The sequence below is a fragment of the Lepidochelys kempii genome, chromosome 6, assembly GCF_965140285.1.
Source record: "Lepidochelys kempii isolate rLepKem1 chromosome 6, rLepKem1.hap1, whole genome shotgun sequence".
NCBI lineage: Eukaryota > Metazoa > Chordata > Testudines > Cheloniidae > Lepidochelys > Lepidochelys kempii.
Window position 1 is genome coordinate 114,118,296 of NC_136385.1, and position 19,727 is coordinate 114,138,022.

A 19,727-nucleotide genomic window follows, 5' to 3' on the forward strand; every position below is an offset into this window, starting at 1 on the left:
CCCTCCCTGCCCCTATTCCAACCCCTTCTCCAAAGCTCCGCCCCAGCCCCGCTTCTCCGCCTCCTCCCCCCTCCCTCCTGGAAAGTCCTAAGTGCTGCCAAACAGCTGTTTGGCAGTGGGAAGCGCTGGGAGATAGACGGAGGAGCGGGGATGTGGCGCACTCGGGGAAGGGGGGAGGAGAGGGGGTGGGAGCTTGGCTGCCAGTGGAGTCAACGCCTATGGCGGGCCACTGGAAATAACTCCACGGGCCGCACTTGTTTGAGACTCCTGGACTAGTGGCCCATCTAGTTCAAGATCTTGTCTCTAATTACCATTGCAAGATGCTTCAGGGATAGGTACAGTAACTATGCCATAGGCCGGGGTGGCCAAAATTACTGACCCTCTGAGCTGCATCCAACAATCTTCAGAAGTTCGAGAGCTGGAGCACCCCTGCTGGGGCTCAGGACTTCAGCCACGTGGAAGGCACCTTCTGGGGCTCAGGGCTTCAGCCCCACAAGAGGTGCCTGCTAGGGCCCAGGGCACCCTGCGGGGCTAAAGCCCCATGCACTGGCAGGCGTGCCCTGTGGGGCTGAAGCCCCAAGTCCCTTCCTCACCCCACCCCATTGGGCAAGCAATGGGGTCACGTGTCCCCCACCCCCAGATTTTTGCCAGGGTTTGCTGGCTCTGCTCAGTGACATGGTCTAGCCGGGCCTCCTCCCTGCATGACAGCCTGAGGTGCCACTTTTGATGTGATCAGTGGGGGGAGCAGCTGCTCCCCCTCAGCTATGCTCCCCCATCCCTAGGAGCCAGAGGGACCTGCCGGATGCTTCCTGGGAGCTGCCCCAGGTAAGCACTGCCCGGACTCCCCACCTCGCCCCCCCGGCAGGCGCCTCTGGCTCTTAGCGGTGGGGTGGGCACCCACTACGGTAGCCCACGAGATCCTCCTGCCCTGTTCTGGGGGCAGTCAGGGGACAGGGGAGGGAGGTGGATGGGGCAGGAGTCCGGGGGGGGGGTGTCAAGGAATGCAGGGGGGTTGGATGGGGCAGGAGTCCCAGGGGGTGGGGGTGGGCAACAACCCCCTCGTGGGGTGAGGAGGGAACCCGTTGTTAAGATTTTGGCAGCTTATCACTGGGGTTACCATACGTCTGTATTTTCCCATGAGGAATTTTTAAAATTTAAAAATTCCTCCCGGTTGGCGATTGAAGAACCAAAAAGTCTGACCTGTCCAGGAAAATACAGATGTATGTTAACTCTGCCTAAAGTTCTTTTTTAAAAAGATGGGTCTGAACTAAAAATGAGCTCCGTTTCACATGTGTGGGTCCCCACCACTCCCTGGGGGTGTGCTAGGGTGACCAGATGTCCCAATTTTATAGGGACAGTCCCGATTTTGGGGTCTTTTTCTTATATAGGTTCCTATTACCCCCCCCCCCCCCCCGTTTTGATTTTTCACACTTGCTGTCTGGTCACCCTAGAGTGTGCACGTGTGGGTCCCAGCTTCTCCCTGCCCTCCTCATTGAAGCAGGTGTGCAGGGTTACTGCCCTGGGAACCGCAGGGCACCAGTGGACATAGGGCCAGCTGCAGACAGGGGCATGGGGAGCAGGGCTGGCAGGGCAGGGGGTACGGAGCTGGCTGGAGACAGGAGGGTGCGGGGCTTGCTGGAGACAGGGCAGGGGCTGACTGGAGGTAGGGGCTGGCTGCAGGCAGGGCAGGGGAGTGCAGGGCTGGCTGGAGACAGGGGCTAGTGCGGGCAGGGCAGGGGGTGCGGCAGGGGCTGGCTGCGGGCAGGAGGTGCGGGGGTGGCTGGAGGCTGGGCAGGGGCTGGCTGGAGACGGGGGCTGGCTGCTCCCGCAGTGCAGCGCCCCCAGCGGCCAGAGGAGGAATTACATCACTTCCCGGCCAGAGCCCATCAAAGCCTCAGCGCCCCCTGCAAGGAAGCGGGTTAACAACCGGTTCTAAAACTGCTTCAAAATTTAACAACCAGTTCACACAAACCGGTGCGAACCGGCTCCAGCTCACCACTGCTTATACTACTCCTTTGTATTCCTGTATCGTGTCCCCTTCACTAAACTAACATTCCTCTCTATCCAGTTTCTCTTCCTAGGGAGGTCTTTCTATGCTGTTAAAAATTTTCACCACCCATCTGTAGGCCTCCTTTTTTCTACTGGTAGGTTTTGGGGGGGGGGTTTAAGAGAGGATAATTAAAACTGAACAATATTTTGGATGGAAGCATACCACTAAGATATACAATGATTATTTCAGTATTATTTAAATACATCATACTATTTTTAAAACCACCATTTTATGCTTGACTGTGGTTTTTATTGAGTTGTTCACAGTGACACCTATGTGGAAAGAATGATTGTCTTTTATAAGGTAATAACAGATTATACAATCAAAAGAGAACCAAAAATAAGAGACTCCAGGGACAGGTTTGCACTGAAATAAAGCGCAAATTAAAATTGATTTAATTATTTTGGTGCACAGTCTGCATATACAGCAGACTGAAGAAGCAAGATTTAAAATGGAGATGAATGAATCCTACAGAAAATTTAGTTTCTTTACTGTGTTTTTTTAGGAAAATAAAGATGATAACACAAACTTGCCTCTTTTTCTTTAATAAAAACTCAGAGTTTCCTGTCAGGGAAATCAGTTACATTCTGATAATTAACATTCAAAAATTTAAGGAAAGGCAATAGGATAGAACATAAAAGTCAACAGCAAGTACACTGCAGCAAAATATTTTATTAATAATTAAGGATACAATAAAACAATATTTAACTTTGAATTTATACCAAGGCCGTATAATGCATACAGATAAATTTGGATATATACATTTTAAAGAAGATTTATGTACAATCATTAGTTACAAACTTTTCCATTAAGCATACTTCAAAAAAACAACAAACAACAACAACAAAATCTCCACTAAACTGCAAAGAAGGAGGGGGGAAATGGTTGTGGATTACCACAAAATCGACACTGGGATACTTCAGATCAAACTTGCTCATAAATCAATATAATCGGCAAACAAGTATCATGATTTACAACTTCCTCAAAACATAACAAAAAATACATCCATTCATTTCTTTTGCTAAGATGTAACAGCACAGCATGCACCAAAGCCTTTACATTCCACTTACTAATAAAAGTAGGTTTTTTGTGAGTTGGTCCTTTTACATCTTGCTGGATAGTTACTTACCAGAAAGCAAGTGTGTTCCCCAGCCATCTTGTATACAACACAAAGAAATTACATTCTGCAGCACAGACACAGGATTCTCTAAAATCCATGCACCATACTTTTTTGGTTTGGCTTATTTAGTTTACTATCCATGCACAAACTGCTTACAAATACTGCACCAGATAAGGATTTCCACAAATCTTAAATGCTGCACATTTAACTCATGAGCAGAAGACTGTTAAATATGCAAAAAGCTAAGATCACACAATATGTTGGTACTGGAATCTATTGAGTTAATCATTTTTCAATCCATCTGATGCTTTTGCCTTTTTAAAGAATCAACCTTTCACAAAAGCTGAGATGAGCAAATCTTAAATAAAAAAAATATAAACTATTTTCTTCACCTTTACAGAAAAAATTTAGAAATGTTGAAAGCTTCACATGACCTACAGAGGAATATGAATGCTTTGATTTTTTTAAACAATGGCTGTACATCTAACCGTTGAAGAGACCAGACAGTCACAATTATCATAGTAATTAAACTTAAATATAATAAGCATTATCCGATTGTTACATCATGAAAGTTGCAAGTGTATATTAGAAGTTATGACTACAATTTAAGTATTTAGCAAAAAGTTTGAAATGATCTTTGTAAACATTAGCAAAATAATTCAGATGTGTAACACCATTAATAATCAATTTGTTTTAGCCAACAGAATAAGAAATGCAAAAGTAGATCAGTTAAACTGTAATTCCAAGCAGATCTGATTAAAAAATAAAATAAAGGGAAGAGATGGGTACAGGTAAGGCCCCACATGAACTCAAAAAATAGGGAGAAGCATCCGAAGAACGCATCCTCTGTACTGGGCTATGACTTATCAACTATAGTTAATTTAAAAAAAAATTCCTTGACAAATAATTTGCAAAGAAGTCAACAGTAGAACAAAAATTCAGTGAATCAAAATAATCATACTTTGAAATTACATAGCTTGTTTCATCCAGAGATTTCAAAGCACTTTATAAAGGTGAGTAACTATTATTATCCCTTTCTTCCAATCAGAGGCACTGGTTGTCTTGCGCAAGGTCACTAAGCAAGTCACTGTGTGGGGAGTTGGGAACAGAACCAAAATTTCCTGAGTCCAAGTTCCACTCTCAAACATCTAGTCACAGCTGAACCCTAATAGATCACTTTATTTAATTTGATACATATTATAGCTGAATTGTAATCAGAAAAATCCAGTTGGTAGTGATGACTATAAATGGATCATGCTGCCATTAGACAAACAGTTCCTGTATCTATCTAAGGTGGTGTAACTTTAAGGTGTTATTAAAAGGCACTTGTCTCACAAAAAATATTTTGTTTTCTCTAATTAATGTGTATTTAAAATATAAAATATCTGAAATTATTTACATTTGTTAAAATGTTGCAAATAAATAAACCACTACAAAGCAGTAATTTATAAATCTAACATGAAAGGAGCTATGTGGAAAAACAGCTATTTTTTAAACACATTTTTGACCCATTATTCCATTTAGTGTAGCATTCTGTAGGATATTTCTACAGTAGCACACTTTTGGTATGATTTATATTGGCTACTAAATTCCTATATCCACAAAGGAAGAGGAAAGTGCATGCAGAAATATGATCAGGTTTATTTAACAAGCTGCAGAACTAACCTAACTGCTTGTGAGTTGAAGGAAGAGACTTCACACGATAAGCAAGCCTTTTCTGAGTCTTATGTCTGAGATCACATATGACCAGTATGAAATGTGACATATAAATTATGAACAATTTTGTGACTAACTATATTTACAAGGTTAAATCAGAAGTACCCACTGACTTAAGTCATTTTAAAGTGATTTCCGTTCTCACAGGTTGCTGAGAAGACCCATCAAATCCAGATCCAATAACTGAGTTAAAATACATCTAAATGGCAATTAAAGATAATCCAGTGCAGTTTTCAGGGATTTATGGATGGCAGTAAAAAAACCTCACATTTATCTGATCTATAAACTCACATTTATCTAATGCTATAGTTTTCCTGTCTTTCAAGTCTCATAGCTACCTTCTAATAAGATGACAGCCTGAATTTGAGGGACTCTTTCCTAGATGTCCAGTACCACAAGAAAATGGACACAACCAGTCATTATGTAAGTAAATGTTAATTTCCAACATTTATTATAATACTGCTACATTGTAAAACCAAAAACGCAATAAGGTGAAATGGATGGAACCAAATCAAACACAGAAATGAATAGCCAACAGTTTTTTGTATTTAATCTTTTGATTAGAATAACACATTAAAAGTATGTCCATGCTGCTGTAAAGTTGATGGATCTAACCGTGCATTTGGCCAATAATCTTAAATTCCCAGTCTTCTTTTCATAGTTTTTCCAGTACTGTATTTTAAGGAAATTCCTGCATCTTTGAGAAATGTGCATTCTCTAACTTTTGCATTAGGTTTCTTTAAAAAAACAGTTTGACCAAATATTAGACTCTGATACTTATACAGTTCCTCAAGAAAGCCATATCTCCCACATAAACATGGTGACCAAAACTGAAAAAAAGGTGTACTGACAATTGCCATGGCAAGTGGGTGAAAGTGTGGGATAGCTGTTATATAGTCAAGCCAACTATTTACACAATCTCCACAACCCGAGGGAATATAAAAACACAACTTTTAATCATGTGCGGCTCATGGGAACTATCAGTCTACATAAAGTGCAAAAAAGAAAGCAATATCTAACATGAGGCCACTGCTTTTCTAGTACTCCCACTCATCTGTTTTCATGTCTAGATAGTAAAGAATATTCTGTGCAAGCTTTACTGCCTGCTTTCTGGCAACTTTAGATCGCTCATCTCCTTGTGGATCAACAGCATCAAGTGCCAAAAGTTGCTTAGTGAGGAGCTCTTCTAGTCTCATGTAGTTCTTATCAGTTCTGTTTCCATCAAAAGAGAGCACTTCCCTCTGAATCTGAGACAAGTGTCCAAGAATACTCCAGACTGCCTTATGGGATTGGTGTTCCACAACAGTTTGTTCACCATACATTTGTCTTTTTTCAAGTGCTTCCTTTAAATCAATATATGTTATAAGAGTTTGCACTTCTATTACTGCTCTTCTCCTGGCTTCTCTGATACACGGGTTCTTTCCTGGACTCACTTCATCCAAGTGGGCAATTAAACCTTGCAGTTCTGCCTTGCATCCCAAGTACAAATCAGAAGCATTTTCAGCCCTGAAAAGTAAAGAATGAACTTCTTTCATTTTTTTGCGGATCTCTTCTATTTTTAGAATGGATTGATTTTGTGCCAAGTCATAAGCATGAGCAGAGTCTGCTTCCTCCTCCAAATCCAGATATTTCTGTAATTTATTGATCTCTTCCACCACTTCCTTTCTGTAATTTCTTATTTCTGTATGACCACAAACATCCAAAGCATCCAAATCTGCAATCAGACCTGTAAGCACACAGGATAAATGCCTGCAAGTCTCATTGTTATTTACTCCCATTAAGACTGCAATAAGAGTTCCCCTAGCCTTGTTCACATCACACATAACAGAGTTAATTTTTGAGACTGAAGGATGTGCATCACTGGAGAGTGGCAGGGAAGGTTGCTGCTTTATACAGCTTTCTATAATCTCTTGAACTGCACACACTTTTGTCAGAGTGCGATATCTTGCTTTCCGTAACGAGATTTTTCCTCCAGTTTTCACTTGAGTGAGTCTCAATACAATATCCTGAATACCCTCTTCAAATTCATCCGTTATACAGTTGCCACCCTTATAAAAAGGTGTGATCTCACGTTCCACCAATGATTGAGCTTCCTTATATATGGCCTCTATTTCCAGTCTGTGTGGATGGTTTGCATTCTGCTCCAATTCCTTGAGTAGTCTCTCTGTTTCCTGGGCTGCGCGTTTTCTCACTTGCTGAATGTCCCCTTTTCCTTCAGTATCTACAGAATCTATTTCAAAAAGCTGTTTAGTCAGAGTCCTCTCCAGTTTCTTGTAATCCCTGTCAGTAGACAGGCCACTGAAAATCACCACCTGCTGTTCAATATCTCTGACTTCTTTCTGTATTTCTTGCAGCCTTTTGATGGAAGGGTGTTGGTTACCCATATCCATTATCTTATTTCCTCCAGTTCCAACTGAGCTACAAATAAAGCAAGAATAAGAACTATGACAAAATTATGTCAGACGCTGACTGACATATTTCATAATACTACCTTTAACAACTTTGATAAAGCCTCAAGTCACTTTAATAAACTAATTTGAGCTAAAAAGCTGCAGAGACTTTATTTGCTGGTGTAAGTTTAAAAAAAAAAAAGGAGTGAACCACTTAACTTCAAAACATACAGTATTTCCCTGTTCTTTTGTGCATCTATTTCTAATGTTGTCTGCAAGCTTCTTCCTATTAAATGATATGCACTAAGACTGTCAAGCAATTAAAAAAATTAATCGCAATTAATCGCACAATTAAAAAAGGTTTCAGAGTAGCAGCCGTGTTAGTCTGTATCTGCAAAAAGAAAAGGAGTACTTGTGGCACCTTAGAGACTAACAAATTTATTTGAGCATAAGCTGTAGCTCACGAAAGCTTATGCTCAAATAAATTTGTTAGTCTCTAAGGTGCCACAAGTACTCCTTTTCTTTTTACAATTAGAAAAATTAATCACATTCTTAAATAATAGAATACTATTTAAATATTTTGATGTTTTCTGCATTTTCAAATATATTGATTTCAATTATAACAGAATACAAAGTGTACAGTGCTCACTTTATATTTTTAATACAAATATTTTCACTGTAAAAAACAAAAGAAACAGTATTTTTCAATTCACCTAATACAAGTACTGTAGTGCAATCTCTTTCTCATGAAAGTTGAACTTACAAATGTAGAATTATGTACAAAAAAACCTGCATTCAAAAACAAAATAGAAAACTTTAGAGCCTACAAGTCCACTCAGTCCTATTTCTTGTTCAGCCAATCACCCAGACAAACAAGTTTGTTTACATTTGCAGGAGATAATGCTGCCCACTTCTTGTTCACAGTTTTATTTGAAAGTGAGAACAGGTGTTCATATAGCACTGTTGTAGCAGGGGTGCAAGATATTTACATGCCAGATGCACTAAAAGTTCATATTTCCCTTCATGCTTCAACCACCATTCCAGGGGACATGTGTCCATTCTGATGACGGGTTCTGCTCAATAACAATTCAAAGCAGTCCGGACTGATGCATGTTCATTTTCATCATCTGAGTCAGATGCCACCAGCAGAAGGATGATTTTCTTTTTTGGTGGTTTGGGTTCTTTAGTTTCCGCATCAGAGTGTTGCTCTTTTAAGACTTCTGAAAACATGCTCCATACCTCATCCCTCTCAAATTTTGAAAGGCACTTCAGATTCTTAAATTTTGGGTCAAGTGCTGTAGTTATCTTTAGAAATCACACATTAGTACCTTCTTTGCGTTTTGCCAAATCCGCAGCGAAAGTGTTCTTAAAATGAACACGTGTGCTGAGTCATCATCTGAGATTACTATAACATGAAATATATGGCAGAATGCAGGTAAAATAGAGCCGGAGACATATAATTCTCCCCCAAGGAGTTCAGTCAAATTTAATTAATGCATTTAAAAAAAAAAAACAAAAACAAAACTAAACAAGCATCGTCAGCATAGAAGCATATCCTCTGGAATGGTGGCCAAAGCATGAAGGGGCATACGAATGTTTAGCATATCTGACATGTAAATACCTTGCAATGCTGGCTACAAAAGTCCCATGCGAACACCTGTTCTCACTTTCTGGTGACATTGTACATAAGAAGTGGGAAGCAAAATTGTTTTGTTTCTGAGTGCAGTTTAGAGATTAAAGTAAGCCAGTAAGGGCCGGTACAGTGTACCAGTAAGAAAGTGGCTGCCAGTATGGGCCGGTACACAGCCAACATTAAAGCAGCAGCAGCCAGAGCCCCACACCCTTTAAATCACCGCTGGAACCCCAGCTGGTGTGGGCCAGGCAACACTGGCTGGGGGAGTCTGGCCCCAGCCCCGCCCCTTCTGCTCAAGGCCTTGCCCCTTCTGGGGGCCCAGAACCACCCTCCCACCTTGCCCAGGACCCCAGCCACCCTGCAAACCAGCCTGCAAAATTACTTTCACCCGGGTGCAGTTATGTAACCAAAAAAAAAAAATTCTACATTTGTAAGTTGCATTTTAAGGCTAAAGAAATTGACTACAGTACTTGTACGAGGTGAATTGAAAAATACAGTTTCTTTTATCATTTTAACAGTGCAAATATTTGTAATCTAATAAGTAAGCAGTGTACACTTTGTATTCTGTGTTGTTATTGAAATCAATACATTTGAAAATGCAGAAAACATCCAAAATATTTAATAATTTTCAACCGGTGTGCTATTAACCGTGCAATTAAAACTTGAGTTAATAGCATGAGTTAAATGTGATTAATCGACAGCCCTAATATGCACTTTTGAATTTTCACCGATAGAAGTCTTTGTTCACTTCCTCAGCTGTAACAATTACAAGCAATGCAGAACAAATTGGTTCCTTCAGTAATGAAGACAATTAAGGAGGCAATTTCCAATCCTTAATCTTTTAGTGCAATATTTATACCCACCCCCCCCAACTGGTAAATAAATACACCCTTCCCAATCATTTGCATTATTCAGAACAGGGATTATAAACTGTTGAGACAACCAACATTGTCAACCTTTTACCTACATCTATCTACCACCAGCAAGCCTCACCAGCCTCCTCCACCATCCGGTGCCCTTAACGCGCAGCCACCTACCCCTGACAATCTACACCTGTTTCTACCACACCCAGCGCCCTTCATCCCCCTCCCCTCCACCGCCTCCGCCCTTCACCTGCGCCCACCTGACCCTGGCACCCCTCTCCTGCCTCATTCAGTGCCCTTCACGCCCCGCCCCACCACTCCCGGCAGCCCTTCACTAATCACTTTCACTCTTCACCCTCCCCCGCCCTTACAGCGCCACCTGTCCTCAAGCAGCATCCATAACCATCCCCAGCCGGCACCGCGACCCCTCTATGCAGGGAGGGAGTGTGAGATGGCCCCTAGTCCCAACACACCGGGATGACCACATGGCGCCTACCCCAGCCAACAGCCTTGGGGGAAGACAGTCCCCTGGAGCAGGCCTCGATCCCCCCGGAACCCGGACTCGCTACATCCCTGCAGGAGGGGCCGGGATACGCCGGGCCGCGCCGCGCCACCCCGCCGCCGGCAGGTGATGACTTCACAATGGGGGCGCCCCGGGGGAACGGAGAGCGAGTGCCGGGGCCCAGAGCCGGCTCCCCCTTAGCGGGGACGGCAGCGAGAGAGAGCCCGGCCCTGGGGCCACAGGTGGCTGCGAATCCCCACCGTGGAGACCCCACCTCCCCCTCTCCTCAGTCCCCCCCGGCAGCCCGGAACCCTTTCCCTACCAGCCCCCCGCCGCCCAGGCCCCGTTCCCTACCAGCCCTCCTCCTCCACGCCCCCCGCCGCCCAGGCCCCCTTCCCTACGGCCCTCCTCCTCCACGCCCCCCGCCGCCCAGGCCCCCTTCCCTACCGCCCTCCCTCCTCCACGCCCCCCGCCGCCCAGGCCCCCTTCCCTACCGCCCTCCCTCCTCCACGCCCCCCGCCGCCCAGGCCCCCTTCCCTACCAGCCCCCCTCCTCCACGCCCCCCGCCGCCCAGGCCCCCTTCCCTACCGCCCTCCCTCCTCCACGCCCCCCGCCGCCCAGGCCCCCTTCCCTACCAGCCCTCCCTCCTCCACGCCCCCCGCCGCCCAGGCCCCCTTCCCTACCAGCCCCCCTCCTCCACGCCCCCCGCCGCCCAGGCCCCCTTCCCTACCGCCCTCCCTCCTCCACGCCCCCCGCCGCCCAGGCCCCCTTCCCTACCAGCCCTCCCTCCTCCACGCCCCCCGCCGCCCAGGCCCCCTTCCCTACCAGCCCTCCCTCCTCCACGCCCCCCGCCGCCCAGGCCCCCTTCCCTACCGCCCTCCCTCCTCCACGCCCCCCGCCCCCCAGGCCCCCTTCCCTACCAGCCCTCCCTCCTCCACGCCCCCCGCCCCCCAGGCCCCCTTCCCTACCGCCCTCCCTCCTCCACGCCCCCCGCCGCCCAGGCCCCCTTCCCTACCGCCCTCCCTCCTCCACGCCCCCCGCCGGCAGCCCAGCCCCCTTGTCAGCCGCTTCCCCCACTCTCCAGACAGCCCAGACAGTCTCCGACCTCTCACCTCAGGCAGCCTCTGCTCTTCCCCGCGACGTCCGCCCCCTCACGCGGCTCAGCAGACGCTATTCTCCCGCACACAGAACATGGGCCGGCTACAGAGGGTGTCCCCCCCTCCCCGCCGGCCTCTCACCTGCGGGCCGCCGGCGGCTGTCAGCAGCCCGCAGGCCAAACGGCGGCTAACCCGAGGACCCCCATCCCCGCCCTCACGAGGCGGGGGCCGCAGGGGGGAGGGAGCGAAGGGCAGCCCGAGCTGCGCAGCCGAGAGACCGATCGAGACGCTCTATCCCCCGCTGCCGCCGCCCAGAGGCCGCAGCTGCGCCGCCTGCCGCACCGCAGGGAGAAGTTTTGGGCGGCCCTTCTCCTTGCGACAGGGCCGTAAAGCCGCCGCCAGCGGGGAGGGGAGGGGCGCGATGGCGGCGGCCGCGCCGAGAGCCGGCCTGCGCGCGTGGACCAGGGCGCGCCGCTGCTTCTCCCGAGCCGGCGGCGGCGCGGGGCTCCTGGCCGCGGGCAGGGGCCACGAGCCGGAGAGCCGGGTAAACCGCCAGAGGGGGCGCAGGGTGACGGCGGGGAAGGTCTCCGCTGGGAGCCCGGCCCCGTGTTGGGAGGGAGGGAGAGCCCGATCGCCCGCCCGCCCGCCCGCCGGCGCCGGGGTTGTGTTGCTGCGTGGGGGGGTCCAGAGGCAGAGCGGGGCGCCAGAACTCTGTAGCCCGCCTCCGGGAGGGTGGACTCCACCCCTGCCTCAGGCTCCAGACAGGGGCCGCTGGACCTGCGTGGAGCCCCATGGTTTTGGGTACAGGTTTGAGACCCCTGCTGGGTGCAGCCGGGCGCTGGGTGTCAGGACTGGTGCGCTTTGTTCCCGTCGGGGGGAGCAGGGAGCCTGCTAGAGCCGGAGCAGGGCTTCTCCCTCTCTGCCAGCACCTAATTAACTCCTGGGAGGCTTTTACTTGCATTTCCTGTTGAACTGTTTGAAGAGATTTTTGTAAAACGGTCGGTAGTATTTGGACCGCACTTCTCAAGAAACGAAACATTTTCCAAGGGTCACGGCAAGTCTCGTAAAATCTCATTAGCCGCTTTTTAACTGCATGTGGCTCTGGATTAGCAAATAAGTACATGTGTTGCTTAGGAAACAGTGAGGTCTGGCGGAGTCAGCAAGTGATTTGGAATCAGACCCTCTGCTGCTGCTTCTGATTGATTTCTTTTATGGCCTTGGCAAGTTATGTTGCTCTTCTGTGCCTTGTTTTCTCCAAGGATAATATTTACCTGCCTCTTGGGCTGATGTGGGGATTAATATTTGGAGATTTTTTTCATAAGAACTATCTAAATGTCAAGTGTTAGCGTTGTTTGGGGTTTAAAAAAATCTAGCGGGTCTTGAACTATTATACATACTGTTTTATATTTAGGCTGGTTAGAATTCAACTTTTTTTAATGTATAATTTTGATGGATAATATTGATTATTTTTAAACATTTTTTTTTCTCTTTTTATCTATTTAAATTTTCAGAGTTGCAGGAAATTAAATGGCGGGGGGCAGTCCAACAACAATAATGTAATGATAGTAGATACTGAGATTCAAAAAAATTAAACCTTTATTACTATTAAAACACAAATTGTGAACATCATGTCAAAATAACAGTCTTCAAATTATGTTAAGAGCTGTTATAAAAAAGGTGGTGATCAATTGTTCTCCCTGCTACTGAAGGTAGGCCAAGAAGCAGTCTGTTTAATCTGTAGCAAGGTAGATTTACGTTAGATATTAGGAAAAACTTTCTAACTGTGAGATTAGTTAAGTACTGGAATAGACTTCCAAATGAGGTTGTAGAATGCTGCTTGTTGTTGGTTTTTTGAGAACAGGTTAGACAAACACAGGGATGGTCTAGATTGGGGTTCTCAAAATTCATTGCATTGTGACCCTCTTCTGACAACAAAAATTATGACACCACACCCGCAAGGGGACTGAAGCCTGAGCCCACCTGAGCTCTGCTGGCCCAGGTGCAGCAGCAGGGTCAAAGCCAAAGCCCATGGGCAGTGAGTGGAGTCCCACCCCCCACCCCGGGCTAGCCCCCAGCTCCGCCCCTTCTGCCCATGCCCTCCCTGTGGCCAGTGGAGCCCTGAGACCCTTGTGTGCAGCCACCACCCCATGACCAGAGCTACAAGCCCCCCCACCTGTCCAGAGGAGTCCCGGGCCAGCGGAAGCCCCGAGCTGAGCCTCCCACTGCCTGGAGGAGCCCTAGCCGGGCTGGCTGAAGCCCTGAGCCGAGCCTTCCTCTGCTGGGAGGAGCCCAAGATTGGTCTCAGCCGTGCCTCCTCTCCCCAGACCTGACCTGCCCAGGGGAAAAGCACCTGTAGAACAGTCATTTTCAAAGTTCGGGTCGCGACCCAAAACACAAGGCACTGGGTCGCCTTGCTCAGCACCCAGGAATCCTGGCGGCCGGACAGTAAAAACTAGTAGTGCCTACCTGTTCTGACACCGCGCTGTACCCCAAAAGCGGCCAGTAGCAGGTCTGGCTCGTAGGCAGGCGGTCTGCACCCACCAATGGGAGCTGGGGGGTGTGGGGGCAGTGCTTGCAGGCAAGAGCCGCATGGAGCCGCTTGTGCGCCTCTGCGTAGGAGCCGGACCTACTGGTTGCTTCTGTGGCACAGCGCTGTCCACTGTGTCAGGACAGGTGGGAAGCCTGCCTCTGAACCCTAGCAGCACTGCTGACCAGGAGCCGCCAGAGGTAAGCCCATGCCCCAACCCCATGTCTCTTCCCCAGATCTGAGGCCCCCCCGGCAGAGCCCCTTCCTGCACTCCAACCCCATTATCCTCAGCTCCACCCCGGCCCAGGGCCCTGACCCCCTCCCAAACGCCACCCCCCTCCCCCAGCCCAGAGCCCCCTCATTCCTGACCCCACCCTGCAGCCCTCACCCCTGCGCCCCAACCCTCTGCCCCAGCCCTGAGCCCCCTCCCACACCCCAAACCCCTCATCCCCAGCTCTGTTGGGTCGCAGGCATCAACAATTTTCTTCAACTGGGTCGACAGAAAAAAAAGTTTGAAAACCACTGCTGTAGAAGACACCTTTGATATATCCCATGCAGGTTTGATATATCCAGCTGCCCTGGAACCTGCATGAGGCATAATAATAGTAAAAACTTGGCTGCCAAACCCCGCAACTGGGGGTTTGATGGCTGTTATACCCCACTGGCCTGGGCCGGGAGAGGGGGGCATGTCCAAGGGCTTCAGCCCCGGGCAGAGGGCCTGTAACTTGACCCCTACTGCGCAGGGCGGAAGCCCTTGGGTTTGGGCTTTGGCCTGGGGTGGTGGGGCTCAGGCTTTGGCTCTGGGCCCCAGCAAACCTAAGCCAGCCTTGGCGACCCCATTAAAATGGGGTCCTGACCCACAGTTTGAGAACTGCTGGTCTAGATAATGGTTAGTCCTGCCTCAGTTCAAGGGTCTGGAATAGATTACTTTGAGGTCCCTTCCAGCCCTATGTTTCTATGATTCTGTGAAAATAGACAAAGTAAATATCCTTAAATCAAGCTGGAATACATTCTCAAGTAACATTTTTCTTACTTTGCTTATCTGTAAATTTCAATTATTGATGGAAATATTTTTGTACTGATTTGTGCCTATATGGTGAAAGCAATATTTACTGACATTTACCAGTAAATATCTAATCTTTCCAAGCCTATTTATATTGTAGTCCAAGTCTAGACTGTTAATTACTACATTATCATACAAGTAGAGGCTAGAGTTTGAGAATCTTTACACAATCTGAATTTCCTCAGTATAGCAAAATTAGTGAAGTTCTAAATGTTGATTCCACAAGACCTGTATTTAGAATTTTTTTTCTAAGCACGGTGCAGGGGTTACCTGTTCACTCAGTTCTCTAACTAAAGAACATCAGATTAGGGACCCAATCTTGTAAATATTTATACATGCACTTAACTTTGCACTGTGCATAGTCCCACAGCAATCAGTGAGAGTATTCATGAAGTGTGAACCACGTATGGGCGCTAGTTTACCTGCCTACGAGATACAACTAAGATTAATTATAAATGCAAAAATAAGAATGTGGTGGTGTTTAATAACTTTGTCCCTTTTGAAGCTTAACTTTAAAAATGCTGGTTGCATACAATAATTTATATTTCTATAGTGCCTTGCTTTTCATCTTAGAGTGCTTTACATACTTCAGAATGCTTCTCTGACATAAATAAATATCACCCTGATTTTGTAGATTGGGAAACTGTGGTACAGAGAAGGTAGGTTACTTGTCCAAACTCAAAAAGTGAGTCATTAACAGAATATGTTAGTAGTCTGGAGTTCTCCCTACTCTGCCCTCAGCAAACCACTGGTTAGTACCTCCTTTGTGCACTCTTACAGGCATACACAAGCAAAGAATAAACTGCAAGGAAAACTGCAAATGAAAATATATACGAGGCCTGTACCTAATAATCTCCTATGCTACCATCTAATATATTAACAAGACAGAAGATCCATGACATGAAGAAGTGAAAGTGTGATCTAAGTGTTTCTTTAGTCTGTGTCTGTGATTGTATCCCAGTCACTTGTGCTTCTCTGACAGATTGATAAATATATCGTAAAAGTGAATTACTGATGTAAACTTAAATCAGGCTAACCTGAACTCTCACAGCTTCTGTGTTTTCATTATTGTGTTTTAAGGTTAGACTCAGCTGTGTGAAACATTTTATTATATTTTTCTAAGAAACACTATGCAAACTTTGTTTAAAAACATTTTTTTGGTTTTTTAGGTTTCAAGTTTCTGCCCTCCAGCACATTCTTGCAATGATTGGATTGGTCCTCCTGACAGACATTCAAACCTCCGACCAATAGTATTTCATATTCCTAAAAATGAATCGCCACTGGGACGAAGACTTAGGGAATTTAGACAGGAAACTCAAGTTTGGAACCAACAATTCTGGGCAAGCCAGAATGTGTCATTCAGAAAGGTGAGCATGTAGATGAGGTACTAAGCCACTTGGTGGTGCTGAGTTTCCTTAAGAATTTGCAGCATTAGCAGCTGATAGAAAACATGATTCTGTTCAGCTACATGAAAGATTTTTCACAATTGCATTATATGGTGACATTGAACCATGATCATTTTGTATTATATAGCTGTTCAGAATACCTGAGAGCACTACAACTTATTATTTTACCTTTATAAACTATTAGTAAATGGTGTGGTTTTGAAATTATTTATCCCTTGCTTTAAACTGATTTTATAGCTGATTTTAATATAATAGTAGAGCTTTCTTTTTTGCCATTAAATAGGCTTATCAATATTGAGGAGTGCATATAATGAGCTGCAAAGCTAAAAAGTGTGTATACTTTACTGTTGCTTGAGGATGTATAAAGAGATTCTCCAAACTTTTTGCTGCTTATTTTTTACATTAAAATACACGGTTGTGACTGTTCTCTTTTCTGGAGGATCTGGAATGTGAGATTAAAGCTGGTTACTGAAAACTGAGCTACTGTTCTAACTCCAGTGGCATAGATGCAATTACTGAGGGGGAAATGAGGGACATATCTCCAGTGATGAGCTGCCAAAATCTTAACAACTGGTTCCCTCCTCACCCCACGAGGAGGTTGTGGCCCACCCCCAGACCTCCCATCCACCCCCGCTCCCCTGTCCCCTGACTGCCCCCAGAACTGGGCAGGAGGGTCTCATGGGCCACCGTAGTGGGTGTCCACCCCACCCCTAAGAGCCAGAGGGACCTGCCGGGGGGCAAGGTGGGGAGTCCTGGCAGTGCTTACCTGGGGCAGCTCCCAGCAAGCATCTGGCAGGTCCCTCTGGCTCCTAGTGGCAGGGGAGTGTAGCTGGGGGGGGGAGCAGCTGGTCCCCCCACTGATCACATCAAAAGTGGCGCCTTAGGCGCTGACTCCATGAGTGCTCCGGGGCTGGAGCACCCACGGGGAAAATTTGGTGGGTGCAGAGCCCCCACCGGCAGCTCTGCGCCTGGCCTCAGCTCACCTCACCTCTGCTCCACCTCCTCCCCTGAATGTGCTGCCCTGCTCTGCTTCTCCACCCCCGGCCCTTCCCCCCCCCCCCCCCAGGTTACCTGCTGCGGCATGGGCGGCTCTCCTCGCGCCCTCCTGCCCCAGCTCACCTCCGCTCTGCCTTCGCCTCCTTGGGCCTGAGTGCGAAGCCGCCGCCGCCGCTTGCTTCTCAGCCCCCTGGCTTCCTGTGCAAACAGCTGATTCGCGGAAAGCTGTGGGAGGGTGGAGAAGCAGAGCGGGGCAGTGCATTCAGGGGAGGAGGAGAAAGTGGAGGCGGGGCGGGGAGCTGCTGGTGGGTGCTCTGCACCCATCAAATTTTTCCCGTGGGTGCTCCAGCCCCAGAGCACCCACGGAGTCGGCACCTAAGGCGCCACTTTTGGCCAGTTAAATTTAAACCCACAGGACAACCGGTTCTAAAAGGGCTTCTAAATTTAACAACCGGTTCTAGTGAACTGGTACGAACCAGCTCCAGCTCACCACTACATATCTCCCCTCACCAACTTTACTGTCCTGTTGATGTGTTTTTAAATAATGGTTACAAGCAGTGCATTTCACTCCTGGTCCCTCAATTTTTTTTTTCTTACATGGGTAGCATATGTTGAATTCTAGGTTCGGAGAGGACCGACTCCTCTATTCACCTCCAGCTGTGATGAAAATTATTTCTTGTTTGTTTGTTTTTTTAAAAAGGTAGAAGACATTTTTTTAAACTAAAATAAAAGCAGCCAATTTTTAAAATTCTGTTAAGTAACTATGAATTTATTTTAAAAGGCTTAAGATCTTTCTGTGAATTCAGCTGTAATGTGCATAAGGCAGGAAGACCTCAAAAGCTGATATGTTGCCTTATTTAAAACTTACAATGTAACGTCCTGATTCTGAAAACATGTAAGCGTATGCATACCTTTACTCACATGAGTAGTGCTTACTTCAGTGGGACTGTTTTCATGAATAAAATTATACATTCTTAAGAGTTTACAGGATTGGGTCTAAATGATTGTTTCCTGAAGAGGATCCAGTTAACTGATTATTGGTTTAAGTAGAAAACACTGTAGTCATTATCTGGTTTATAAATATTGCTCATATTCTTGAAACTATGGATCGGTAAGATAGCTGACTTCAAGAATTAAATATATTTAATTATAATAAATGTATTTTAGGGAAAAGAAGAATTCATTTACTCAAGACTGAAGGCTAAAGGTCTGGAAATGAAAGATGAAACAGGTTAGTGATTGGTTTTTAAAATTTAAAATGCTTTCTGAAAGGGAGGGTTCTGGTTAGCTTTAAGTTTTCACTGGATAGGTTAAACTCTCCTAAAAAAAACTTAAGAGCAAATCCTGCCACGGCCTTCATGCAGAGCATCACTTGGCAGTACTGCCAATGCAGTTCTGTAGCACAACAAGGCAGGGTTGGTCAGGGTTTGAAAGGCTGTGCAGGGGTGTGGTAGACCACTCATCTCTACAGTAGCTCTTTGCACAGTGGTGCCTGTGGGGTCAGAGGACCTGCTCTTGCATAGCTCCTCCTATCATTGCCCTCCACCATTCCCCAGGGGTGGGGGTATGCTGTGAGGCTAGAGCAGAGGTGGGCAAACTACGGCCTGTGGGACTGTCCTGCCCATCCCCTGAGCTCCTGGCTGGGGAGGCTAGCCCCCGGCCCCTCCCCTGCAGCCGTGTGGGCAGCGTTGCTTGCGCCCGCCCACGTCCCAGGCTTTCCAATAAGACTGTCCTGCTGTTCTGAGCAGCATGGAAGGGGATCCGGGGGTTGGATAAGGGGCAGGAGGTGTTGGAGGGTAGTTGGGGTTAGGGGGCGGTTGGATGAGGTGGAGGTTTGGGGGCGGGCAGTCAGGGAGCAGGGGGGGTTGGATTGGGGGTTGGGGGGTTCCTGGGGGGGGGATGACAGGGAGCAGGTGCGTTGGATCACAGGTGGGGTCCTGGGGGGGGGGCAGTTAGGGATGGGGATCCTGGGAGGGGGTGGTCAGGGGACAAGGAGTGGCAGGGGGGGTTGGATGGGTTGAGGGGGCTGTCAGGGGCCGGGGGTGTGGATAGGGGTCAGGGAGCAGGGGGGGTTGGATAGGGGGTGGGGTCCTGGCGGGGGTGGTTAGGGGCAGGGAGTCCTGGGTGGGGGCAGTAAGGGGACAAGGAGTGGGGGGGTTGGGGAGGTTGGATGGGTTGGGGGTTCTGAGGGGGGCAGTCAGGGGGTGGGAAGTGGGAGGGGGTGGATAGGGGGCGGGAGCCAGGCTGTTTGCAGAGGCACAGCCTTCCCTACTCGGCCCTCCATACCGTTTCACAGCCCCGATGTGGCCCTCGGGCCATAAAGTTTGCCCACCCCGGGATAGAGGCTCTTGCAGCCTTAGGGGC

The 19,727-nt window shown here is 47.4% G+C and overlaps 2 protein-coding genes across 8 annotated transcripts in view; one reads left to right on the top strand and one right to left on the bottom strand.

The window, feature by feature from the left end:
- Nucleotides 1-2,579: 2,579 nt before the first annotated feature.
- Nucleotides 2,580-11,717, bottom strand: BAG5 (BAG cochaperone 5). Of its 5 annotated transcripts, none has more exons than XM_073349774.1 (2): nucleotides 11,387-11,717; nucleotides 2,580-7,299 (listed from the first exon to the last, which is right to left on the bottom strand). In XM_073349774.1, the coding sequence occupies exon 2, from the start codon at nucleotides 7,274-7,276 to the stop codon at nucleotides 5,924-5,926; it is 1,353 nt and encodes a 450-aa protein (XP_073205875.1). In that variant the 5' UTR covers nucleotides 7,277-7,299; nucleotides 11,387-11,717; the 3' UTR covers nucleotides 2,580-5,923. The 5 variants fall into 5 exon arrangements, with proteins under 5 accessions (XP_073205875.1, XP_073205873.1, XP_073205877.1 ...); XM_073349772.1 differs by having other exon boundaries at nucleotides 2,580-7,304; nucleotides 11,387-11,716; XM_073349776.2 differs by lacking the exon at nucleotides 11,387-11,717 and adding an exon at nucleotides 10,269-10,532.
- Nucleotides 11,376-19,727, top strand: part of COA8 (cytochrome c oxidase assembly factor 8) — a 72,204-nt gene continuing 63,852 nt past the window's right edge. For 2 of the 3 annotated variants that reach the window (XM_073349786.2, XM_073349785.2), the window contains exons 1-3: nucleotides 11,376-11,915; nucleotides 16,131-16,328; nucleotides 18,531-18,594. In XM_073349786.2, the coding sequence (XP_073205887.1) occupies nucleotides 11,466-11,915; nucleotides 16,131-16,328; nucleotides 18,531-18,594 (712 nt within the window). In that variant the 5' untranslated portion in view covers nucleotides 11,376-11,465. The remainder of the gene's footprint in view (nucleotides 11,916-16,130; nucleotides 16,329-18,530; nucleotides 18,595-19,727) is intronic. The other variant, XM_073349784.2, reaches the window with a different exon arrangement.